This window comes from Sturnus vulgaris, chromosome 1 (assembly GCF_052056855.1).
Source record: "Sturnus vulgaris isolate bStuVul1 chromosome 1, bStuVul1.hap1, whole genome shotgun sequence".
Classification (NCBI taxonomy): domain Eukaryota; kingdom Metazoa; phylum Chordata; class Aves; order Passeriformes; family Sturnidae; genus Sturnus; species Sturnus vulgaris.
In genome coordinates this window covers 73,095,403-73,122,767 of record NC_142243.1, presented here as the reverse complement: position 1 = coordinate 73,122,767, position 27,365 = coordinate 73,095,403, and the positions used below count along the sequence as shown (strand labels likewise).

The 27,365-nt window shown below is 39.0% G+C and overlaps 1 protein-coding gene across 2 annotated transcripts; it reads right to left on the bottom strand.

Annotated features, from left to right (window-relative positions):
- Positions 1 to 1,855: 1,855 nt before the first annotated feature.
- On the bottom strand, positions 1,856 to 26,894 carry ECI2 (enoyl-CoA delta isomerase 2). Of its 2 annotated transcripts, XM_014872388.2 has the most exons (11): positions 26,787 to 26,894; positions 17,406 to 17,595; positions 13,525 to 13,687; positions 12,192 to 12,290; positions 10,292 to 10,483; positions 9,426 to 9,495; positions 7,984 to 8,086; positions 6,293 to 6,413; positions 4,140 to 4,229; positions 3,215 to 3,358; positions 1,856 to 2,396 (listed from the first exon to the last, which is right to left on the bottom strand). In XM_014872388.2, exons 3-11 carry the CDS (start codon positions 13,645 to 13,647, stop codon positions 2,241 to 2,243), a joined length of 1,098 nt encoding a protein of 365 aa, XP_014727874.2. In that variant the 5' UTR covers positions 13,648 to 13,687; positions 17,406 to 17,595; positions 26,787 to 26,894; the 3' UTR covers positions 1,856 to 2,240. The 2 variants fall into 2 exon arrangements, with proteins under 2 accessions (XP_014727874.2, XP_014727873.2); XM_014872387.2 differs by lacking the exon at positions 17,406 to 17,595 and having other exon boundaries at positions 26,787 to 26,888.
- Positions 26,895 to 27,365: the final 471 nt, after the last annotated feature.

Genomic DNA, 27,365 nt, shown 5'->3' with positions numbered 1-27,365 from the left:
ACACCTAATTTATTTGGCCAACAAAGGTCACCTCTGTTATGCTACATTGATATTCAGATAACCTCAAATTCAGCAAAAGGTCCACACTAGTCCTGCAAAAAAAAGAAAACCAATTCGAGATATAATGGATGTGAAAACACTTCTCAGAAATTACTGACTTGCCTTTTTCTTTTGATCTTTTAGTAGAAAATTTTAACCTGCTATAAGCATGTAACTTAGTTGCAGTGAGCTGAACTTGGCTTTTAACATACCTCAGGTGTTGGGTCTGCATGAACAAGATGGGGATTTTAGGAAGGGACAAAGGTTTTGGGCTGGCTTTTTCCTCCCCAGGTTTTACATGTTGCATTCTAAACCTACTCCACCTACTTAGGGCTAAAATGTATTGATACCGATTGATACTGACATTACATATGTTATAGGCAATACAGAGCACATTTTAATGTTTGCTCACTTAAAAATCGAAGAAAAATAATCTTCAAAGAAAATCCTGCAAATTGAAATATTTTTCTTGATTTCTGCAAGATTATATAGCGTGCATAATTGTCTATAAATACCCAGGAAAGTTTCTAGGTGCAGGAAACATTTTAACAATGATCATAATTTAGTTTTTCATCATAAATTCTAACCTGTTTGAAAACTTTTTATGTCCTTGTTCAGATCAGAGATCTATTACATTATCTTCATGGAAGTGTTCACATCCAGCTGGAACAAGGGAGAGGCACTTCAACACAGCACAGTCATTATGGATAGTCACTATAAATTTAATGTTAGAAACACAAAAGTTGGCTTTATAATGCAGCTTGAAAATACTGAGTATATTGTTTATAGGCAGAGTTTTGTCAGTTCTGACAGACTTTGGATTTCTAACTGTTGGCCTCAAATGTGCTTTTAGTCAAATAGGTGTTGTATTAGCAGTAACTATAAGGAATATAAATCAATGAAAATTCCAAGTCTAGCGAGTGTAAGCTTAGAATATACCTTATTTTCTGAAACTTGGTGCAGATATCTTGCCTCTGGTATTCATGTGGTCCATTTGATTATTTGCCTGTGATTCTATACAAACACAGAGGCAGATAGTAGGTGTGTATATATAACTGTGCCAAGCAGGTCCTGAATCCTATTGTACATTGCACCCTCATTAGGAAAATGGGTGTCATCCAACAGTGATACCTTGGAAGGGAACATTCAAGAACACTGATGTAATTTTCACTATCTAATTATAATAGATATAATTGATAAGTGACTGTATTTCAGAAGAATTATCCAAAGTTGCTGCTTTGTTGAACAGTGCAAACAGAAATTGTCTTAAGAGATTCATCAGACTTCATTGTTCCTATTACCAGACACCTATAAAATGTGTATAAATTACTAAAGATGCTAATTTGAAACAAACATTTTGTGAACATAAAAGCTATGAACTAAGTGATCTGAGACACTGATTTAACTTTTCCAAAAGTTAACCAAAACCAAACAGGAGTTGCATTCCCTAGAGGTAATACTGATTTATTCTCATTACTTACAGAGAGCCGTGGTTTATCTCCCATTGCTGTAAGAGGTATGCTGGCATGTACTGATCAAGGCATCCCTGTTTTTGCTATTTCATCCATCAACAGGCTATCATGGGCTGCACTTCCCCATGAGGAAGGCAAAGACATCATACTTTTCCACAGAAAAGGAGTCATATGAAGCAATTAATGGAAAAATACATTGGAGATTAGACCCACAATGCTCAAAACTAATATCTTTTGTCTTGCCAAGTGAACGCTTTTTTGTAGGATAATACATTAACAGGGCTCCCAGGAATTACCTATCCTGGATAGGATATGTCACAGAAAGAGTAAGAATCACCACAACAGTAATTAAATATTTCTATTTATTTTTTCATTAATACAGTATTTCCTTCTCCACAGACAAATAAAAAGAATTATTTGTAAGATATTTATTGAACAGCTATCAAAATAGAGCGCTACAGAATCTCTTGCTTCTTTTGGAAGAGTCTGCTTTAGTATTATTCATAAACATCACTGATGCCTACAGAATAATCAACCTTTTTCCCCAACCTAAAAATCCACAATGGATCCAAGGCACATAACAGTTTTGGGAACCAGGTTTAACCTAGTACTCAGAACAGAGATATACCACATGAAAAGGTATAAGAATTACTATTTGAAGAGGAAGTTTATTAATGATGAGGGCAGATTAGGCTACTGCCAGATGGCAAATTACTCTACTGGTAAAGATCAGAGTTTTGATTTCTTCTGGAAGAAGCTAACAATAGCATTTACACATTCATCAGACAACCACCTCTCTGTCAGCACTTCACACTCTCTACTGTTGGTAGCATGGAGCTTCTCCTTTTCCATACTTCGTAACAGCTGCTTGGACACTGCCAAGGACTGGAGGAGAAAGAGAGGAACATTAGGAAGGTAGGTTTTCTATACTTTAATGGTTCAGGAAATGATACAAAACCCACACTGGAATCCTAACCTAACTGCATTAACATCAGATCACTTAGCTTTTAGTCAACCTTTTCGCTGGAAGTACTTATTGGATTTAATTCCCTATACTGCTAATAAGGTGGAGAAGGCTCATGGGAAGCAAACCAGCAGTCCTTTAAGTGCTCATAATCAGAGTAGATGGGCAAAAGAAACAAAACCCATTCAATTGTCTGCAGTGTCAAATGCCACCCACGTTATCAGCAGCTGGCACAGCTGCATCTTCCTGTCCAAGGTAACATAAGACCACCATGACTTCAGTAGTCTTGCAAATCCTAAACTAGGGAGCAGAAACACTGGGTTCAGCAAAAATTAAAGCCACCCCAGTGTCATCTTGAGTACCCAGTGTGCACACACTATAATAATACTGCAGAACCAGTGGTAAGATTCTTAAATATTAACTATGGCCAAAATAAAAACCTAAGAGAAGTCACTCAAGGCACTCACAGAGACACTGCACAGGTGGGTTAATCCATTAATTTGTAAGGCTTTTCAGCCACTGCATCTCTGTGGACAGTGCATTGTCTTAGATGCAGACAGACCAGAAGAGAAAGATCTGTTTCCCAGCAGCAGAGGGACAGATCTGTGCTTGAAGGAAAATATATTAAGCTTCATTATTTCAATTAAGGATGAAGTGAAACCAAGTGACAGGATAGATTTGGCAGAAGAATTGGGAATGCTACAGGCTTACAAAGTGGAGAAAAATTAAAAATACTGACATTTTTGGGGAGACTTGCATAAGCTTCTAATCTTGCCCAAACTTCCTTCTGAAAACTGCTGTCAGGGAAGACTTCAGTCACAAGTCCCTGGGCACAGGCTTCTGCTGCAGTCAGCTTTTTATTGAAAAGCAACATCTCACTTGCCTATATTAAAAAAATGAAGTGTGATTCAACAAGACACAAGACTTGAGTTATCTGACAGGGAAGCTGCATGCTTCCACATCACATTCATTTTACCCGCTTGCTTGTTAATATCTGCCCTCTGAAAAGAACACAGAATAGATGATGATGATTATTGTTATTAAGAAACCTCCAGATGCTGTCTACTTCAAAGTACTCAGGCAGAGTACTCAGTCCCATCATCCAGGCTATAATGAAGAGGTTAAGCAAGTTTCACATCCCTGGGCTTCATCACCAGGGACTGGCCACAGTTCCTACTCTTCACTGGGACTGTACATGTCTTTTTGAGCAGAGCTCCAAAGTTGCAATCTGAAATGATCTCATCATAAATGTGTTTGTTCACTTTTGCAGTGACTCCAAGATTTCTAGAATACAAACTGGCAGGCTGTGTCTCACTGAACAGACTTGGTACTCGAATGTCTAAGGAGCACTTGCTCTGCTCTTTATAGGTTTAAACCCTGCTCAAAAAATACATTATATTAATGCATGAAATATCAGATAAATATTTAAAACTACCCAGATTTTTTCTGCTGGATATCAAAAGAAGCAAAAAGGATGTATGCTGTTATGAGAAAAAAAATTGATTCTGCTGTCCCTTCATTTTATTTATTTTTTACTATTATTTAGTTTCCTTATTTCTAGAATAGACAGAGAAATTAAGAGTATGGACAGAAGACCACACTTGCTCTCATGGTCAGAGGACACCAACACACAAAGGTCAGATGATCCCACAGGCAGTTCTTACCTTGGCTAAGCCCATGATTTTTGGAAACAGGTAAGAGGAACATCCTTCTGGGCTCTGCCCAAGCTGACTAAATGGGGTGTGAAATGTAGCCTGGGGAAAAAAAAACAAAATAAAGGAAACCTTACAGCAGAGAATGGAACTGAAGTACTAGGATTAAATTTTCATTTTAAATCTTCTACTGAGACAGTTCACCAAACAAATCTGAAGTATTACCATAATAGCTTTCAAATACCATCTGGTAACATTGCTTCATCCTCTCAAAACACCCCAAAGCCAACTTTGTATCATTCCATTCCCACATCCAACAGCCCTATTGATGAAGTCATTACTTGAATACAGCACTTACAGAAACTGATGTGTATGTGCAAAATCTTTACAGAAAGGATAAAAATGTATTAAAAGTTATTAAACATACATTCCAAATAACTTAGGAGGAAAAAAGCACTTTTGTCTTTCTGAAGGTACACCAAGTTTATTCTTCTCCTGAAAAATTCAAGTCACTAAATCTTCTTTAACCAAATTTTAAGCAAATCTAAAAAGAGTCTGTGCCAAAAAGGCAGCAAGGAGTCATACAAAATAATACCACAATTGCAAATCAGAACTGAACAGTGAACAATCTGTTAGAACAAAGAAAAATCAACTTTGAGGAGGCTTGAAAAAAACTTGAAGGTAATAGGAAAATTGTCATGAAGGATAATCTAAGTGAAAGGCTGTGTTAGAGCCTATAGAAATCCTCCAAGAACTGTTATCAAGGGTTCAAGCTAAAGCTGTCCCAGTGCAGGTAGGAAGGTACTAGCAGACTCTAAATAATGAGCTTGTCATGAACTTTAAACACAAATAGACAGGCAGTGAAAACTATGTCAGGCAAGAAGTATGCAACTAATATGATAATGTAGAAATTTTAAGAAACACAAAGCAAAAATAAGATGCATTTACCAATGATTATATACACAGCCAGTAAAAGGAAGTTCAAGTATGAATTTCAAACCACTCAAGAAAGGATAATGTTAACAGGACAAAACATTTCATGCGTATTTAGATTAAACTTCAAGTTAAAGTATACTAACTCATAGCTATAAGAAGATGATATGCTGAGGGCAAGTGACTAGACTTCCAAACAGTCTTAATAAAATTGAGAGGTATGAGCAAGAAGATACTACCGATGGACAAGTTAAAGTTTGTCATGAACAACTTGGTATGTAGCATGTGATATACAACAGAGAAAACTGTTTTACTGGCAGCTTTGCAGTAAGGGATCCAGGTGTTAGATTAGATCACAAGAATGTAAATCACGTAACACAATGGGGTGTCAAATTGTAAATACAGCCTGCAGAATGTGGAGAAGTTCTTCTGCTCCGTTTCACATCAGTAAGACACGAGCTGGAGTGATGTACCACTATTCTTAAAGAGACACAGAGCAAATGGAAGGAGTCCTGAGGAATGTGACTCCAGGCCACATGAGGAAAAGCTGAACAAATGGCAGCTGTTCAGCTCAAAAAAAGGAAAAGACTGAGAAGAGAAGGTAAACCTGAAATATATCTAATAGGCTAAGTACACTGATGGCTAAGGTTATTCCATGGGAGGATGAATACAGACTGTTCTTTAAACTGAAGAACAAGGAAAAATAGGTTCACCTTATAGGAAAAAAAGATCAGATGAGAGGGGTGAAAGAGGGAGAAGACAATATTTTTCTAGTAAAAGAAGAAATCTAAGGGCCATAATTAACTGAATAAATCACACACATTATAGAAGCATCTGTCAGGAGTGACACAGTCATCAGTGATCTGTAATGAATTCAGCCAGTTACGGAACTTGTATTCCATAATAACCTTTTGCTCTCCCTTTCACACCTGGACCTTACAAACACCATTTCACACCAACTTAGAAGAGGAACTCTTAGAAAAGAGCCTCTAAGCTGGAGTCAGTAACTTGATAAGCATAACTACAGCATGGCAAATTCCATGCATGTCAACCACTGGCAGATGCACCCCTGTGCTTGTTATTAATATAGGTAGGTGCTCCTTGATGTGATATACAAATCCTTTAGACTTTTCTGAAGTGTTCTTTTCTTTCAGATTACCCCAACTCAAATAATACTTAATACAGAAAGGGGCTTTAAGACTGTCTTGGGATAGGCCATGTAATGTACTTACCCTGTCAGAAGCATAGACAAGGTCACACAAACCAAGGACTGTTACACAGACTCCAATAGCTGGGCCATTTACCACTGCAATCAGTGGTTTAGGAAAATCAATAAAATGACCCACAAACTCTCTAGAGAGAAGAGAAAACAGAAGATGAAAGATGTAAGAGACATCAAGTGGTTTAAGTCCAATATAAACAAATTGCAAAACACATGATTAGACACTGCATAACACCCATGAGCTAGATAGAAACTATTTAATGTACGGTTTTTGAGCCTTTCAGAAATGAATTCTGACAAAATAAGAACTATTTGAAACAGCTGCATTTCTTTGGCAACTAAGAATCAAACATGTCAGCAGAGCTTTCCTAGTTCCTAGATCAAGTTATGGAAGTGTTTTCCTCTTCAGCTACAGTTGCTGAATACAGCTCACTGACAAGAGGTCTCTGCCTACACATCCGTCCCAACTCCACCCATGGGATAGTAATTCCCTTCACAGACTCTGTTCTGCAGTGAAGCCCCAACAGGCACCAACACTGTGATGTTACCACAACACAGAATTCCCTAGTGCTCTTCTGTACAGGTTTGAGAAACAGCATTTTGTTTCATCTGACAGCTGCTTCTCCATCCAAGAGGTGCAAAATGCATTCTCAAAATAAAACATTTTCCAAAAGAGAACAGTGTTATAAGAGCTCCATTTCTCTGGCATCTCTGTACACGGGTTGTAGTGAAGCACTGTGCCTATGTAATAGTAAGAGCCCAGCAAACACGGGCTTCTCTCAAGAGCAAGGTTAAAGTCCATAGAGCACACGAGACCCTGCACTGCGCTGAACACCCCACAGAACACCGCAGGCTGCAACACTTGACCAGTAACAGAGTCACATCTTCACAACAGGCTCACACTGCGTCATTATCACTTCGAGAGACAACTGTCATCCACAGACAGCTCACCTAAGTAAAAGCTGCAAAACTGAGTACTTTACTTGCAGTTCATCTTTAAAATATAAACCAAAACCACCCATTTTTTGTGTATTTTAGCTTTTTCACCAGTCGCAAGTGCCTAAGGAAACAATCCAATTTGCAAGCATCTCTCAGATGCAATTATCACATATAGAAGTAAAAGAGAAGAAAAAAACCTGCTTAAGTAAGGGAAAAAAAGAAACAGGCCTTTATGTGAGATGATATCCCTGATCTACTTGGCCTTAGAAAATAAATTCATTTAAGAGGTAAATTAAAACTTAAAGGCAGAACCAAGATCCCAGAATTACTGGGCGATTTTGAACAAGCTCATTACACCTGTCTCTGTTCAAAGAAGTCTGCCAATGAACGTATTTTGGCATTTCCTGCTAGTGTAGACACTGCTGGATATCAAAAACCCCACAATTTTTTCATACACAGTTAAAACAACGTTTTTGTCATTATACCTGTATGTACTTCGGGGATTAAACAAGGAAATCAAGTCCTTAGCATCACTGTACATAAAAAGACTTCTAATATCAATCTATTTATTTCATACAATTAATACCACTTCCTCCCACATGATCTTTGTGTTTATGCACATGGTGAGCCCTTAGACACAGTCAGCTAAATAGATGAATTGCAGCCTAACTGGGTCTCTGCTGTTATGTTTCCTAAGAATGCCTGCAAATTACATTTTCCCATTACAGTAACTTATGCATATATGAAATCAAGATGTTCTACTTGAGTAATACTGCTCCATCTTTTGCCATCTTCTCCATTTCACCAGGCTGGATATTAGTGAAATTATTCAGATCATTTCCACTACTATAGTAGTCTCCATTTCCTGCAGAGAACACATAGGAGTAAATGCACCAATGATTTCTGAATAGGAAAGAGAAGAGCTTTCATTTATTACATTTACAAAAGAATTTAATCCCGAATGTCTAATAACATTAAATAATTAGAGGGATTTTCTCAAAGTATATACAATATCTTAAAGGACATCTAAGGTTTAAAAGTCAGTTTTGACTGTCAATTTGTTGAAAAAAAACAATCAGCAAAAAGGCAAAGAATGCTAGCTGTGAAATACTTGATGGGGAAAATTAATTTTCTTTTTTTCTGTAACTGTCAGATGGGAAAAATATTTTATTTCTTTCCCTGCACACTTCCTCAGTTTTTTTTCTGTCAAACAATTAGATGTGAGAAACTTCTTTTTACACAGGACAATGAAAATGTAAGTTGATGCATCTCCCTTCACCCACTGTTAAACTGATGAAGAAATCAAAAGTAAACAGAATAACCTATTTAATATGTGGCAGAGTTTCACATTTTTTGTGATCTATATAGAAAAAGGCATAGAAGTCTAAGGATAAGACTGACAGCACTGCATTGACATCACTGTACTGGAAGATGGATTCTTCAGTAAGAAACAGATAAGCTGGTATTCAATAAGTCAGTTTGAGGCACCACCAAAAAAGCAAGAAGTATTTAAAAGCTGACTGCATTACTCAATTGCCTAAATCACCCTATGTACCATGAGGACATTCACAGGATGGGACCTAATTTACACTGCAGTGCTCTTATTCACTGTGTGAAAAGGAACAGAAAGGCTTTCCAGAGGTGTTTGCTGTTGACTCACAGCTATATAATGTGTTAGACTTTCCAGCTTCGGTTGTGTGAATCATCTTTCTGATATTGTAAGGGTTCTGTTGTACACTTATTGCTACAGAAAGGGAATCCAGCATCTTGGCAATGGGAACCAGGTGCTGGTAAAGCAGACAGTAGAGAAGAATTTGCAAGCAACTACCTCAGAACGAACAGGTTCAAGCCCAAATTCACCTTAAATTCACACTACTTAGCTGCCAGCCAAAACTCCAGTTCTGGCTAATTTCCTAAAAAGACACTTTTCTGCAATGAGGACGGGCCATACAGGCAGCTATTCAAAAGTAATAAAGCCCTTAGGAGTATTTCATGTCCATCTTCTCAGCTGAAAATGACGTTTTGATGTCACAAAAGATTGCCTACGAATTTAAAACACCAGCTTGAAGAAAATTCGCCAAAACACTTTGGAAAATCTTTGGTCTGTAATAGAGGGAAGAATTTCCTCATTTAATTTTATCTTAATCTAAACACAGGTAGGTATTTCATGTAAGTACCATACCTTGGTATAATATAGAACATACCAGTAATAACTGCTATGGTAGAATCATTTTTTCCAGCTTCTTCAAGTGCTTTGATAATTTCTCTGTACATCTGCATAAAAGGAAAATCAACAAAACAAAAATGTGATGCTGCAAAAGAACACAAAAATGAGATTGACACTGACAACAAGGTACTCAAGAGATAGATTAGCTGTGATCTTAAGTACTGAAAAATTTATTATGCACAGAAAGTTTGGTATCACATGTGAAGTACTTCTGACCATAAAGTTACACGCAATAATCAAAACTTGCAGTGCAAATCTAAAAGACAAAATAAGGTCCTTTGGAAAAACAAGCACTGATGTGAAACAGCTAATTTCAATACAGCAGTTTAAGTGGACAAAACATACTAAAGAATTAGCACAGTGGGGTGAAGACCCTGCTCTGGTATCTGCAGTTGTGAACCAGGATGAATGTGATGCTTCCAACAGGTCAGACTTACTCATGAAGATAACTGTGGGAAACAGAAGATCACCTACACATACATGCAAGCAGTGCTGAGCCAAAGGCTGCACAAATGCTTTGTTATACTCAATATGGCAGTCAAATCTTGTATCCAAAACACAGGCCAGTCTTCCTGCAGTTTGCCATTTCAATTTAGTGTAGACCATAATCCTATATATTAAGTTTGAAAGAAATCAAGAGACACAGAAAAACCTAATCTGTAAAATTTTAGCTGAATGATTTCATTTTGTACTTGATATTTACTCCTTAGGTTGTTGTTAGATCCCTCAAAGTTCAGACCACCATGCTTCAGTCAGTTCTGTTGAACCTGTAGTAAGGATTCTTTAAAGTAGCTTGTCCAGAAAGAAAAAAAACCATGAACACTCCCAAGTTCATTTCTTTACCTGATGGTTGATGGCATTTTTCCTATCAGGTCGGTTAAACATTATCTTTGTGATATTGTTTTTAGTAGTAACTATCAATGTTTCATAGCCATCGTGTCTGCCCTCTTCTGGAGAGGCCTCTTTCTTCTGGCTAGCAGATTCTGCAGAGACCAGACTTGAGACAAGTTCAGCATATTTCTGTCTGGCATCATCCTGCAATAAAAGAAAAGAAATTTTAAAAAAAAGGGAAGAAAATAAAAGGGGGGGCGGGGGAAAAAAAAAGTTTAAAAAATTAAGAAGAAAATAACACACACAAGATTATGAAAAGCTAAAATTGAAATCAGTTACTGCACTAATAAAATGGGTACCTAGGTGGAGGGGGAGGGTGACAGTTTCATGACAAAAGAAAATTAAAATCTCCATTATATTATATTCCAGTTATGGAGGAGAGGAGGAGAACATGTTGTATTTGAGAACTGCAGAACATGCTTCAAGTCACCTTAAAGGCAGGAGCAATAGATTCACAAAATAAAAGTGCATAGATGCTGGTATGATGACCTTTATTTTACTGGAAGAGTGCCTCCATCCATAATTAAGATTATCAGAGAGACCTTTGTCATATTCCCAGCATTTACACATTTCTATGGATCCTATGTTTCGGCTTTCCAGTCAGACATTCTTCCAACAAAAGTTTTTATTTTAGAATATGTGCTGCTGAAAATAAGAGCACTGAAATGGATCTTATGGCATTTTAAAATTGCTTGAAGACAATAGTTTTCATTTAGCATTAACACGACACAAAGAAGCCTAAAGAATCTTGTCTCCCTATATCTAAAGTAAGTAGTGATTTAAAAGAATTTTAAGAACTTGCTTGTTATAATTTATTGGCTTGAAAGGATAATATACTTTAAACAATTCTATAATCCACAATGAGTAGCACATGAAATTGTCTATCCACTCTCCACTCTAACATGAGGAGCTGATTCTTTTTCTTAAGTATTTCTTGACTACTCCTAAAAGTTGAAGGGCCATCTCAAAAATAACCCTAAAACCCCAAACTAAACAAAAGATCAAAATGCACCCCAAAAAACTCAAAGCAGAACAATATCTTATATTCCTGAAATCATGCAACCGTGTTTTCTTAAAAAAAAACAAAACAAGAAAAATACAAAACCCCTCCCCTATATTCAAGAATCCTTTTGATTGAGCTCAGCAACTACTACTGAGCAGCAGGCCTAATGCAGCACTGACACAGCTGATTTGAAAAGCTTGTTTCCTTCATTTAATAGCAGCTGAGGAAACAATGGCAGCTCTTTGCAGTCAGACTTACTAAAGCCTGCATGAAAAAGGAATGGTTATGTATCTCTGCATCTTTATTCTCCCTGCTTGCTTCACTTGACTTCTCTAAAGGTTATGAAAGATACTAAAAATATCAAGATATATTGAGAAAGAATGAACACTCAACACACCATTTTTTTCTAGTCTTTTAGTCAACAGCATAAGAGACTGACATTTTAAAATGGCAAAGTTATGAATATGCTGAATTCAGAGATTTGTGTTTTGTTTTAAGAACTGAGAAGCTCAATCCGTCTTTCTTAAAGAGAAAAGCAGAATGGACCATAATGCAAAAACCCACTATTTTCACTGGAAGTCACCACATAAGATCTGTTACACAGACACAAGCTGGCAGTAATTATGTACACCAAAAAAAAATAATTACACCAAAAAAAAAAAAAAAAAATCTCCAAACACTGAAGCAGTGAAGTGATTGAGGAATACAGTAGGAAACACTCTGATGGCTGAAGCAGAGATTCTCAACTAGCATGAAATATTTTTAGTCATCAGCCACTCACTTAAAGACCAGGCACTTCAAGGTAAAGTAATCTACAAATTATCTAAGTGAAATTACGGGTTTTGTCACCTTAGATAAACTGCCAAGAGAGTTCCATGCATCCCACTTGGCCTTCTTGACGAAGTCCAGCATACCTGGTTTTGGAGCATTACAGGGACCTTCAGTAGCCTGAAAAGAGAGAGAAACAGACTTATTTAAATCTTTTATTAAAGTTCAGATGATTTGGTAGAAAAGATGAGGACTGTTCTGAATACTTATCTGATCAGGATACAGAATTCAACTCTGAGAGAGTTGACTGGACAATATTCTGACAATTCACATATTGTGACGTTTTCAGTGTCTGCTATTTCTAATATCATATTGAGCTTCCAGAAGCACCTAACCCATAGGAGAGACTGGTTTCCAAAATATGCATGCATGTTAAGCTGTCCTGCCTCAAAAACTGTGGAAATTTTATACTTACAAAGAATGTTAAAGACTTGTTAGCTGTATGAAGAGACCATTGAATAGGATCTATTAATTTGAATCTTACTTTAAAGCTTGTCCTGCTATGAGCAAGGGCATTGGACCAGCTGAACTGCAAGAGTCTGAGCTATCCTGAAGTATTCTATGATCAGTTTTCCTGAAGAAAAATAAACTATTGGAAAGAAATATTTCAAGTGTGAGGCAGGAAAGAAAGAATACAATTATGAGGTACTATTATTAATCAATAAGCTACCTGGAACCATCAGCTGAGTTCCTGATTGCCTTCCTCAACATAATAAGCCACAGCCTATACTGACCCTGCAGTCAATCCTGATCCACAGATACTTCCAAAAATATCAATACAAGCCCTGCTATGGACATAAAGTTATTTCTGCAAAGGTCTCCTTTTGTGGTAAAGAATAACCTTCACTCAGCTGTGGAGAAATAGTTCCTTGAATTCAAAACAAACAAACAAAAAACCCCGAACAAAATCTACAATGACCATACTAAAAAAAAAATGAGAGGAAAAAAACCCAGAAATCTACTTTCAAAGGTCAACACCATTATATTATAGGCCCAGATGCCTGCAGATACAAGAAATTTAAGAAGAAGCATTCAGCCTATTCTTTTTTCCTAGGCATAAGCCATTTTCCAAAGCTGAATCAATATTGTTATATGGAAGGCATCACACAATGGATGTAATTTTACTCTAGTTCTTTGAATACAGACTTCTACTCATAGCATGAAAAAACAAGTTCAGCTTCCCTTAGAATTTAGACATTTTAAGGAGCTGACATTTCAGGAACGCAATTTGAGCACATAAAATGAAGAGCCTGTTAACGCACAGTACATTTGAACAGCCTGCATTTTAAATAAATTTTACAGGCCCATCCCCTCAGGCTATAAACACTCCCTCCCAAACAAAAGTCAAGCCTACCTGTTTAAACAGGGCATAGAGTTTCAACTTAGTTTCATTCCCAGGATCCTTTTTCAAAAGCTTCAGCTGTTCTTGAGCCTTTTGGAAGTCCTGCTGGCTGACCTGCATGGTGGCTGCAGTCATGTGCAGGTGAATCGCTGGAACGCAAACAGCTTGTGTTGGCCTGGAAATAAGTGGGGAAAAAAAAATCCCATTACTTGATTTTTGTGAAAGACTAGAGGAGAAACAAATACACTGCTTTTTAAGACATTTAAACTAAATGCGAAACATTATACACAACACTAATCAAAACAACAGTAAGAAAGATATTAAAAGTCACAAGAAAGTTGCTTTAGAAGTTTGCTTTCCCTGTTATATAATTAACCTTTGGGAGTTATTATTTTTTATTATTTAAATCTCATCCCCTTGTACTCAGCACCTTGAATAATGCATTCAGTTCTGGGCCCCTCACTACAAGATAGACATTTTGGTGCTAGAACGTGTCCAAAGAAGGGAACAAAGCTGGCTAAGGGTCTGAAGCACAAATCCTGTGAGGAGCACCTGAGGGAGCTGGGGGTTTTTAGGCTGGATAAAAGGATGCTCAGAAGGACCTTGTCAGTCTCTACAACTGCCTGAAAGGAGGCTGTAGCCACATGGGGGTCAGTCTCTTCTCACAAAGTGACAACTGACAGATGAGAGGGAACAGCTTCAAGTTGCCTCAGCGGAAGTTTAGACTGGCAAAGAAAATCTTCCTAATATCCAGATGGGTGGTCAGGCATTGGAAGAGGCTGCTAGGAGGTATTTAAAAGATGTGTGTCTATGTGGCATCTGGGAACATGGTTTAGTGGTGGAGTTAGCAGTACAGGGTTAATGGTTGGACTTGATAATCTCAAAGAACCTAAATGGTTCTGTGATGAACAGCTTTATACATCCATGGATTGAGATGAGTATGCAGTCTGTCTGCTCTTCATGATCTTTTCAAGCTAAATCTTGTCTTCTGGCTAGAAGCATTTAAATTTGAAAGTCTGGTTCTCCTTTCAGGGCAGCACAAGTGAAGACTAATTTCAAAATGTACTTTGGAAAAGGTCTATCAGTAAACCAGCTTGTAGACACTTGAGAAAAAAAAAAAAAAAGGCAGTCAAAATATTCTGGGAGAACAACTTCCCACCAAAAAGGCAGTTCCATCAAAACATCCTCCAAAAGTAGCAAACCTAACCCAATTCTATAATACTTCAGAAAAGCAGGTTTACGTCAGTAAAGTTTGGAATCAAAAGCCAAGAAGTCTTACAATTTTGATTTAGTTCAAGAAGGCAAAAGCATGTTGTCACAGCTTTTTTGTTTTGTTAAATTGCAATATATGTTAAGCTTTTTTATTATTTTTAAAACGTTTGCAGTTTATGTATGAACCTTCTTTCTCTATTCTAGCAAAAAAAAAGTTCAACTTTCCTTATTCTAACTTACAGACACACTTGTCATGTTAGAGCATCATATATGATAGATTTTATAATCAGTCTCATTTGAAAAATTAATGAGTATTTGAAATGGAGGCTGACAGAATGCTCAATCAATTTAACGTTAATATTTCAGTTACAGGACAATAATTTAAAAATCATGGAAATTCTGCCTTTTTATACATGCTTAATGAGAATTTAAAAGATGTTCTACTGCCTACCTCAAAAATACCCTGTTTGCTCTTATTTCTTAAAGAAAATTTATTTTCTGCTGAAAGCCTAAAAGTTGCAGGCAGAAAGAGTGAAGAATGTGAACTGTTTCCCATTAATTTTATTTCTCTTTCATTTTATGTAGATAGATATGTAAAAATATTTTAAGACCTATTGTTTTTATGTCCTGTTACAGCCTTTCTTAATAAATTCTAAGTTCTAATATTTTGGAGATACCAAATTTGAACGACAGATAGGGAAAGAATATTTTTTGTTATACACAGAATTTCTTTCAAAGTGAAAGGATTTCAAAATTTGCTTCAAAATCTTATGCCAGCAGCAAGAAACCTATCTGAACAATAAAAAAATGGAATAGGCTATCAGAAAAGGTTGCAAGAACAGAAAGTCCTTTTACTTAAGCTGATCACCTGTAAGCCTTTATTAAGATAGCAGCACACCCAGACAAACATGGGATAAACAACTCTCACTGTAACAAACATTTGAGTTAGTGTGTTCAGAAGACTTCGTCAGAGTTTAAGGAATTCAGCCCTTAAACAGCCAGGAGGTTATTTAGCTAACTTGTGGACTCCACTTCCAGCATCAAAAAAATACAAAATACCTTCAACCGGAAAAAGTGCACCTAAATGGAAATGGATACAAGACTTTTAACACTGCATTCTTTCATTAGTCTGTCCTGGAGTCGTAGAATGTGACACTTTCAGTTCCTATTCCCAAATGCGTTTTTAAAGTCACATTTACAGGAAGAATAAATGAGAATGCAGGAAGAACAGCTGTTTGTTTTGGATTTTTTTTCCCTCCAATTTTTCTAGCCATCTTTGGAATGCTACTGTCCCCAAGATGATCTGTGTATCTGCTACAAATTTTCTTGTCAGCCTAAGCAGTGACAGAGGTAGATCCCATGTTTAAAAAATGGGGATTTGAGTTTACACCATGTTTGACAATCTGGATTTCAATCCAGCCTAGCTGGGGTCAGTATCATAAAAAGGCTTTAAGAATATTTTTTGTATATAATTTGATAATGATCATAAATCAACAAAAGTTGAGGATGAGCAGCTGGGGAGAAGAGGATGCCAGAGCAGCTGGTCTGAAGGTATGTACATACATTTGTGGTTAAGGTTGGTTTAGATTGAGTTTCTTTGCACTTAGCAGGTCACAGTTCTCTTTCTTATTAAGGATGCAAAGTAGACAAGTTAGAGGAGGATGAGAAAACAATTAGGTGAATCAAAATAATTTGGCTGGGGAAAAGTAGAATGATCTTTTAGTAAGTCCTGGCTCAGAGGAAACTTTGCTGTTTGGTAATACTGACTTTTTGCTTCTTAGCTAAATCTTTGAATTAGATTGTTATCTATCCACTTCAAATACTTCATCTTTCATTCTTCTTTTTCTCCTTACCTACTCATTTGAAATAGGAAATTGTGCAACCTAGGCATTTATTAAAGTCTGTTTATAAGAAAAGACCTTTTATCTTTTATTCTTCATTATTGCTCGTAGCTCAATTCTCTGCAGGACATTGATGATTCACCCCATTCCTTATCCTTTCTGATCTCTACAGACATTTCCTGCACATCAGAGATGCTCATCAATTCTTGAAACGCTAAGGCTAAGCTGATTACTATGATTTCTCTATTAAAATAACAACAAAGGATGAAAACACAAAGGAAAAATTAAGTTCTTTCACAATTAATTCATCTTGGGCAGGACTTCATTCTTCAGAGGCACACATGCACAGCAGTAAGACAGCTCCTCCATCCCAAGCAGCTCACACAGAATGAGGAGATGACTCGACACTTCTCAGCACACACACAGCGCTGCCACCTCTGGCACTGCACAGTGGTGCCATGCCACAGTCCCAAGGACACAAGAACGGGAGAGGCTGCTGCAGCACAGTGTGCAACAACTTGCTCCCTCCATCTGCTGCTCCCTTGCTGTGACACCGAGTCCTTAGTCACTCACTGAGCGAATCCACGCCCCACTTTAGCGGCCACACAGGACTTTGAGGAAACCATGCAAGGCAGGCAGAGAGTCTGGAACCTGACATGCAAGCTTTTAATCCAAGCAGAAAAAGAAGCCTAGGAAAGGCAATCAAAAACACCTCTGTATTTCTCTCTCTCTCATATGCTCACTGCAACAAAGCAAAATCATTTCCTTCACAAAGCTTCCAGTTTATTGCCCTGCACGCTGAGGCCAATTAGCTGCCACTGCCCCACTGCTACAAATTACCTTCGCTGTAGCGGCACCCACAGAAGAGTGGTGAGCGCTGGGCAACCTCCCCCAGCTGGGTAAAAAGCCAACTCCCACCAGAGGGACAGAAGCAATTGGAGTCACAACTTGGCTGTGCAGTCTGAGTCCATGACAAATGTCTGCGCTCTCTTGCAAGATCAGTCACTGCGGACTTCGCAAGTTGGACACTCTGAAAAAAGAAATAAATCCAGGGCATCACTGTCTGAACCTGAAACATCCAGGCTGATGTTACAATCATTTCATATTTATTGCCTTGGTTCAGACATCTCTTTTCTGCCATTCAGTCGTTCAGGATATCTTGTAGGCTCATCATTTATCCTATTCTCTCTATCTGTTCACTTAAATGTTTCTTATCCCGATAAACATTCAAATGTCTCTTAAATTTAGGATTGCAATTACACTGAAAGTAATTTCTCAGTTTATATTATTTACAAAAAAGACTGCAAAGCCTGTTAAAGGTAGGCCTCTCACTTCTGTGTAGTTCTGTCACTTGCATAAGGACTTTAAAAGAGTTAAAAATGCCAGCATTTTGTAAAATACTCTGTTCACTTTCTAACTTTTAAAGTAACATAGCAGTTTCCTCATAATGATTCAACAGAAGTCAAAAGATCTCTGCACAGCAAACATCAGTCACACTCAGCAAAAGAAAGGGATGGATATACTTGAAATCCATCTTCCATTTACTTAGTACAAGTTTTCTTTTAAGCATTAGTAGATCCCAGGGAAATAAAGCACATAGAAAAGCAGTTAAAAATACTATTAGCATTAAAAGCAGAGGGTGGTGCTAGATACACATGGGTTTAAAACTCCTGACAGAAATGGAAAACACTAATTTTACATTATTTTAAGTAGCTTTAGGGAGAGAAGCAAGAAAAAGAGCAGGAAGTGTTGTTAGGCAGAAGCAAGCAGCACGTGAAACTGTCACTCAGATAAATCCCACAGCATCTTTTGTCCATTACGTGTAATACTTCAGATGATGTGCACAACATCCCTTCTTTGCCATGATCACTGTCTCAAGGTGCTGTCATTTTTAACATTGTTCTTTCCACACGTTCCTCATACAGAACAGCAAAGGGCACAGTAACCATCCCTTGCCATTTCCCACACATAAAGTTTTACAGCATCATGGACTGGCACTATTTCTGCTCATGTTCTTTCCATCATAGGAGAAAAGTAAATGAAATGTTGGTTTGCTGCTGCTGTTTATAGAGTTGTATTGGTTGGTTTTTGTTGTTTTTTTTTTAATTATGACACAAATCAATCAATTCCCACAAACCTCAAGGTGCTCAGTGTTTGGTTATAACCTAAAACAAGCTTCTGATTGCATGGCTCTCCTGAATCCCTGCAAAGAAGAGAAAGCACACATCTCCCAGCCCAGCCCACATCTGATTTGCAGGTGGCAGCCACACCTCCAATTTTTCTACAAGGTTCAGTAACCTAAAACCTATCCCAAGAGCTCCACCTGCCCCAGCACCAGCAAGTGCTGCTCTTAGAGGCTGCTGTGAAGTCACACAGGAGGAGAGCAACCAAATGAGACCTCCTTGCTCCCTGTCCTCCTGCGGTGGGGACACATCCATCCACAGCGAGGAACCTCGCGTGCTTCCTGCCAAGGTCACTGGGGCGGTCCTTGCCTGCTGGTGCCTGGACAGCACCACTCCAACCAGTTTCAGGCTTCATTCCCCTTCTTTCAGCAACATTTCTCTACTTTGATCCTACCTTAAAATTATCCTGATTTTTCTCCCTGGAGGGGAAAAGGGATCTGGAGAAGGAATAGCAACTTTGGATTGATCATTAGTTCAGCTACATTAAGGGGCACAGGAGCAGAGCTGGTGGGAAAGCTTGTCACCACTGGCAATTGTAGCAACTGTTAGGAAATTATGAGTGTGAGGGGAATAGAAACCTGTAAAACTTAAAATTTAAACTGTAACCATGAGAAAATGAATGAACCATCCGAACAAGAAAATTTAACCTGACACACCAACTTCCCTCATCCCCCCCCAAGTCTTCATATCAGAATCTCCAATAAGATTAAAAAAAAGAAAGTTTAAATACCAAATAATGACAATGAGCAAAGCATTAGCAGTACCACGCTTCCTTGGTAACCAGGAAAATAATATTTATCATTTTCCATATCACTTGCAGTATTTTCTGCACCAAATAAATTTAAAGTTGTACTTCACTTTATTTTGCTGACAAGAGGAAGCTACTGTCTATGCTGTTAGCATAAAAATTATTAGAAAATTTTAATCTGCAGGTTCCCCAAGTAATCATTCATCACACCAGTGGTTATATTCTATTGAAACCAAACAGATAATAATGTAACATTAAGGACTCATAAATTTTTTACACAGCCCAAGCACTTACACAGCAATATAAGAGCTTTCCCCATACCACTAAAAGTGGGAAAAAAACCAAGTTTTATTAACCATGACAACACCATGAAGGAGTTGATGACTCAGTAGACAGAACTTCAGCCTTCCTAAAAAAAATCCCCAAGATGTAAGGAAACAACTATCCCTTCCTGTTCCAATAGCACAGTCCCTGGCATTACCCCACTATACCATAGCATAGAGTAACTAAAATTTATTGCTGTTAGGCAATAAGAATGCTCCTAGTGTTCTCATATTTCCAATGTATCTAATTAGTAGAAAACATCAGTTCAGACACTCCATAAACAATTTACTTACTGCTCCTTTAACAAAAGAAAGACGTGAAAGTCAAATTATTTTTCCCTTTACACTAGAATGTTTCGAGAGTTGTTCTAAACACAAGTTTTGGTGTATAAATCCTTATCAGCTTTTAATACTTTACACTTCTACACTGTTTTGACATATAAAAACTAGAGGATAATTATGTGTCTGTTGGCAAATTGAAGTGCTGAATCACTGTTGTTTATTGGCTCAGCTGTTCTTGATAGTTTCCTTTTCAATATTAAAGAATAGCTAAGAATGAAAACTCTAGATTACCATTCACTGAGATATGAAATGGTCTGATCTTTGTGGTCTATACACACACAGTTTTATTTTATTTATGCTCTCATCACAGCTGCTGGGAGGGACACTAGAATCATCTCCTGAAATCTCCACAAGAACTCTCTTTCCAGCAGACTTAAGTTGACTGAACATGATGAATGGCTAAGGCATGAGAGAACCTTCTGTGTATGCTCAGCCCATGTAAGATATCTCTAAAAGCAGGAAGGTTTACAGACAGATATCCTCTGAAACACATTTCAAAGTTAAAAATAGGAAAATGAGCAGAAAAAATATAGAGCTGCAGTACTCATACGTGTGACATTCGCTGAAAATCACAGAGTTTATTGTAGCATTTGGAGAGCAGCAAACTCAAATACATTCCTTATCCGAGGTGACTTTAAAAAGTTATGAACAAATACTCAAAATCATTTTGCTGGTAATGGAGAATGGGAAAAGCCATTTTGATTTGCCTTGCAGGGACAAATCTTGTTGGTTGTATGGAGAGCAAAAAAACATACACTTTAATATTAATGGCTTATGGACAACATAGGTAGGTTTCTTGACAAGGATACAACCAGCTCCTGTAGCTCCCACCCACATCACAACACTCACTGACACTCCCCAGTGCAGCTGAATCAGTGAAGGAAACAAAAATTTTGTCCAAGGCTTACTTTCTCTCCTGAATCCACAACACCTAGATACAAGAGGGGTGGACAAAAAGAATACTGAACAAAACAGTAACAAAGCAGTATTTGCCAATGGCTTATCCTGCCCAAAACCAGATCTCTTTCAGACAGTTTAGAATCAAACACTTTAGACCTAAACACAAAGTAGCACGTTGCCTGTGGTTCTGTCAGTATTTCCAGCAATTTACTCAACAAAATATCTGATAATCGGAAATGGAAATTACACACGAACCAAGGGACTTCACATGTCTTACTTAGTGTAAAAAGCTTAAATTATAGCATTTAGAAGGCTGCACCTAAAGCAGCACCTCCCAAGAGAGAGGTCAGAGGATTGCGTTGAATTGTGCCAGTTATAAGTGGGGAAGCAACACAGGCAGAGTCAAACTGGCTTCTGCTATCGTTGTAGAGATCACAAATAATTATTGATCTGGGAAAGAGGCAGACAACCCATATAGCTTGGAAGTTCTTCCTCTGAATAAAAGTGTGTTTCATCTGGCATCGTACCGGCAATTAAGAAAGTCAACACAAAACCAAACATTCTTTTGTTTCAGAAAGAGGCTATGTTTGAAGCAGTAAGCATTTTACAAGCACGTGTATCAAGGTATAAAATGACAGCATATATGAAATTTAAAAATTTACTCCATTTAATGGTTAGCTTCTAAGGACCAAATTATTCAAGAATTATTAGCCATTCCATAAGCTACATACCTCTAACACCAGACCTTATACCAGAAAAAATATTATCAGAACACCTTACCAAAAAAACATTAGCCAATCTTTTGGAGGGCCAAAGAATCAGCAAAGAATCCATACAACACAATATTTCTAATCCTCAATAAAGAAATTTTATTCATAATTAAGAATGAAATCTTTTTTACTCAACACTGATAAGGCCACACCTGGATCACTGCATCCAGTCCTAAGTTCCATAGTACAAGTGACATGGTCATACTGGAAAGAAACCAGAAAAGAGCCACGAAGCATCTCACATATGAAGAGAATCCTAGAGAACTGGGATTGTTCAGAAAGCTGTGTTCCACAACAATCCATCCTCAATCAAGACTTCCAGACACCTTGGCTTCATATTAGCTATGAACTGTGAATCCCAGCTCAATTAGATACAGCTTGCTGCTATGGATTACATTTCATTGATTTTAACTGCTGTGTGTATTTCCATTCAAAACAGTTTAACCCCTGCAATTAACATGAATGTTTACAGAGAAAGCCTCCCATTAAGAGATTTAGTTGCTCATTCCTTTGACTAGTTAAGTCCAATATTCAAGACACAGTAATTAGTTTATTCCAATGGCTATGTTTCAGAATCCTGCCCCTTAAAGAAAAAGAGAAATTCAAGATCCATTGGTGGTATGAAGAACCTTTCTGAAAGACTCCAAAAGTTTTCTTACAAATGCTAGGGGAATCTGATTTTACCAGTATTACTGCAAAAGTCAAATGGCACAAGGTTTCAAGAAAGGAAAGAAGGTGGTTTCTTTAATATATAAAGCAAAAAAAAAAATACTTCTTAAAAGATAAGGAAAGTATGATGAGCTCTCTAAACCTTCTAAACTGACTTGCACCAAGATGGAAAAGCTTAGGGCAAAAATAGGTTTAAAATCAAGGCAGATATGTGGTCTGCTTGCTTTTCTGCTGACCAGGCAAGGGTCTCTGACCCAGACCACAAACACCAACTAGAACTACAGATCTGACCTAACAAAGGGAAGTTTGCAAAGATAATCATGGTTATCTTGAGCAGGAGGAACAGAGCACAGTACCTGAGCACTACAGAATCCAGCACAAGCCAAGAAGAGCTGATAAACAGAAATGACACAGAAAAAGATGTTGGCTGATAGGGTATAGCAAAGAGCTGAGCAAGACACACTAGTGCAGCCTGAAATTCAGCACCAAGAGGTGCAACTTTCAGAGAGTCAGAAACCAAAATGCAAGAGCCTGTGTAAGATAGCATCAGAGAGTAAAAAACACACTCCACAAGGTTTCCCTGGTCTAGGATCAGGGTGTGTGTTTTATACTGTGGATAAGACATAACCCTTGCATGTGGACACATTTCCCATGTCAGTGAGCCATGATGCATTCCCATTGCACTGCTAGTGAGTGGGGAAGTTGGCAGGCAGATATCTGGGAGGCTGCAGGACATCTGCTGCCTACACCTCACTGAGACCAGGAGGGAAACAAGACTCAACTCACCTACATCTGGGGAAAACTTTCAGGCATAAAAGCAGCTTCTACTGCCAGCACCAGAGGTTTTTGGTACACACCCCAAAGAGACTCAGGAATGTTTGCAAACAGGGTTTTTAAGAATATACTCTGATCTATTACTGGAGAGCAACACTACAAAAACCCAGTATTTCTCCTTGTAAAGGAAATTGGATTAGGGATGACAGCAGATAGCAGGAAAGAAAAGGAAAACTGCTATAATACAGAAATAGGGCCTGGTGGGGGGAAAGTGGGTGAAGAGGCAACAGCGCCCTTTTTGTTCAGCCAGCATGAGAACTTCAGAATAAAGCTCCTAAAATTTGTATGTCCATACCCAACCACAATTATCTGCATAGGACTGACAGAAAGGACTAGGTATATCCCACCACAGGGATACAAGGCAGACTCTCTCTGAGGCCAATTAGGTCCTCATGGCCAAACCCAGAAAAAAGAAACAGAACAGAAAAGAGGATACCACCAGTCTTACTGCTCACCTCCAGGATGGCAGTAGGCTCAAAGAGGTTTTCGACAAGGCAAAGCTTACATGTCCTCTGGGTGTGCCGGCATCCAGAGCTCTCCCCAAATGCAGGAAACTTTACTGAATGTCTGTAGCAGTGGGAAAATGTATTTATGTGCTCCTCACATAAAAGAAGCAAACAAAAACCCGTGCTGCAGGTGATACATCATTAACAGCAATCAAGAAGTCTTTTCAGGGAATGACCAGGAATACTGAACTGCTTCTAATCAAAGGAGGCCCCTGAGCACAGTCACTTGATGAAGCAAGAAAAAAATCTCTCAGCTGCAAGAGACCAGTTCTTCCTCTGCTCTCAGTGGAGCAACTTCTTCATAAAAGCATAGTTTCATGGCAAAGTGAAGCCTCTGGGTCCTAAAGACTCAGGACTTTACATCTGACTGGTTCAGTGGGAGACAAGGCAGAAAAGAGTCATAGCCTTTTTCTGTGGATCTATAGGTCTGTAGTAAGAGAGAGCTAAAGGAAAAGACGAAAGGATTATAATGTCCTGCTTTGCAATAAACCTATTAAAGGGTGCTTGATATAACGACCAACGAATATAACTGCATTCCCAAGTAAAGAGTAAGCAATTGAGGGAGCAGGATCAATTAACTCCAGGCATAAGTACAGAAACGCTGCAGAAACTGACTAAGGACTGTTGTGTGTTGTGCTGGAACACCTGAGCTTCTGCCATATGGGTGGGCTTAAACATCCAGATGTTTTGTCATGAGGGGATGCCAAGAAGAGATTTGGAATGCTGCTCAAGAGACAGATGGAAGTGAACTTGAACTCTTAGGAGTGCTGCCTCCCAGGCTGAAAACCAGATACTGTAGTAGAGATTTACTGTGAGCAGGAAGTATTCCAGGCACAGGGGCAGACCAACAAGGCTACAGAAGCAAGGAGAAACCAACAGCATAAGAGAAAATTAACTGGCTTTCAATTCACTTCACTTAAAGACCAGCATTTAATAGTGCTCCTATGAAAGTTCCATGGCAAAAATCTGAATGCAAAGACTGTCAAATGCACACAGCCCCAGTAAGGCTCTTCAGAATGTGCACTTGTGTCAGCACCTCCCCTCCTCAGACAAATTTAAACTAGAAATATTATATATTGCAGGACATATTGCAATTGAAATATTATATAGAGCAGGACAGGAAGAGCCTGTGGAACTTACAATTCTATGCCTGAAAGAATTATGAACTTCTTGCTTAGAAAAAGTAACAAGTCAAAACAAAGTAAGAGCAAATCTTGCATTTTGCCTTTATATTTGTACAAGTCTTCGAGTGTTCCAAGGATACAACTCCTTTTTCCAAGATTAGACTGCAAAAAATGCTTCCTAAATTCACTGGCATAGCAATGTTACCAGTGTCTTTGATAAAATTCTGCTTGCATACTGCTAATACAAAAAATAAAGCTCAACTTTCTAGTGCTCCAGCATTAGAAAAGTTGCACTGTTTTTCTTTATTATAGCTGATTAAATACTAAAAACAGGAACCCATTATTAATACTGATTTATGACTGCTGTCTCATACAGAATTGTGCCATTTCAAATACATCTGACTCCACCAACCTAATGATGATCAGCAGGCCAGTCTTTTACGTTTTCTCAATTTAGAGCTGCTTTCCCTCACTCTCATTGTAACAACTTAGCTACAATAAAATAATGTTATTTAGCTGAGAAAGCTTACCTAGAAAGCTCTTCTTTTGAAATGCGGGCAGAAGTCACATAATTCTCTTTGCTTCTCCCTCTGTCTTAGAATGTTCATGTACTTACTTCAAATAATTTCTTACAAAGCTTTGGGTGAAAAAATATTCCAACTCAATGCATAAATGTCTTACACTCTTCTGGTTAAGATGTGCTCATGCCTAACAGACATATTTGGATACTTGAGTAAAAGCATTTCATTTATGAAAGTGTGCACTGTAACAGTCAAATCTGAATGCTGCTACCAATCAGAGTATCACACATCTTTAAATCGATTGGTATGACAATGTCTGCTTCACTATTCTATTTAGGAACTTTTTTACCAAGTATATTTAAAACACCTTGCTTCTTGAGTGTTAAGCTTTTTTTGATAGGAAGAGGAAATTCTATCAAGTGACATACTTTGTGATTCTTATTCATATACAAGCAATATATACAAGCAACTTTATAGCGGAATTTCCAATTTAGCCATTTACAATAAAAATGTATATCACACAATTCCAAGTGTAATTGCAACTCAAGCCATCCCTTCTGCTTCCCACTGCCCAGCTAACCCTGAAGGTGCTGCAGCACATACTCTTGCACATCACACTTGAAAACAGCTTAAAGGCAATATGTAAAAAATAAAGGCGCAGAAGATACTGTGTGATTGGAAAGCCAGAACAGTCTTAGCAAGAAGACCCAATTAGCTGGACACATAATTAAGATTGGTTTTGTCAAGGCCAGGCTGGCTCTGAGTAACCTGGTCCAGTGGAAGGTGTCCTTGCCCCGGGAAGAGAGTTCGAATTAGATGAACTTTAATGTCCCTTCTAACTCAAACCATTTATGGTTATGTGATCTATGGGACTGATAAAATAAAATACAGAAAACAAGAAAACACGAACGCTCTTTTACGCATTTCAGTACGGTTTTGGATACCTCACGCTCAGCCTAACCAATAACTTTTCTGCTGGTGAAATATTCACCTCAGGAAGGCATCAAACACAGGCTTCCCACTCCGTGTTCAAACACTTAAAGGTGGTTGGCACGGCCAGAGGGGTCCCCAGCTTTAGCAGAAAGCGACCTCCCCCGTTTTTGGGACGAGAGCGGCGCCCGGCCCGGTCACTACCGCCGGGGCCATCCCGGGAACGCCAGCCCGGCTCACCCAGCGGAGCGGGCAGGGAAACACCTGCTCCGCACGCTGAGCCCGGGCGGGACGCAGCTGCGGCTGCCCAGCCCCGGCACGGACGGCACCCTCGGGCTCCGCCGGGCAGCCCTGAAGCGATCGGCACTCACCTCGTCCCGCAGCGCGACCGCCAGCACAACCTCCGGACGAAGGTCAGGGCCGGGGACGCCATAACTAGAGGAAAAGAAGGCGGGAGGGAGGAGGAGTCGGCAATCCCCGCCCCGCCGGGGCCGGATCGGTGGCAGCCGGCCGCCCCCGCCCCGGGGCTGGATCGCCGCCTCCATGGCCGCGGAGAGGGCGGCCTGAGGGCCGGGCTGCGCCGGGGCCGGGCTGCGCCGGGGCCGGGCTGCGCCGGGGCCGGGCTGAGACGGGGCCGGGCTGAGCTCGGCCCGGCTGAGCTCGGCCCTGCGCGGAAAGGCGGCGGGCGCTGCCGTGTGTGCCGTGGCTCCGAGGCTGTATGGGGGAGTCGCAGTGTCACTTAGGTCGGAAAATACCTCCGAGATGTACCTCTGAGTCCAGCCTATGACCCAACACCACTTTGTCAGCTAAACCATGGCACCACGTAAGCTGAACTGACGCCACCACCTCCCTGGACAGCCCATTCCAATGTCTTCACTTTTTCCATGAAGAAATTCTTTGTAATGTTCGAAATCTGGAGCTTTCCTGGTGCAGCTTGAGGCTACGTCCTC

Excerpts from the sequence above, each read along its gene's own strand:
- ECI2 (XM_014872387.2), bottom strand. The coding sequence starts at position 26,848 with ATGGCGTCCCCGGCCCTGACCTTCGTCCGGAGGTTGTGCTGGCGGTCG. Across the intron at positions 8,087-9,425 it reads TACCATAGCAGTTATTACTG|GAAATGGAGACTACTATAGT; the intron begins GTATGTTCTATA and ends TGTTCTCTGCAG. Across the intron at positions 6,414-7,983 it reads GATGGAGCAGTATTACTCAA|AGAGTTTGTGGGTCATTTTA; the intron begins GTAGAACATCTT and ends TCTTCTCTCTAG.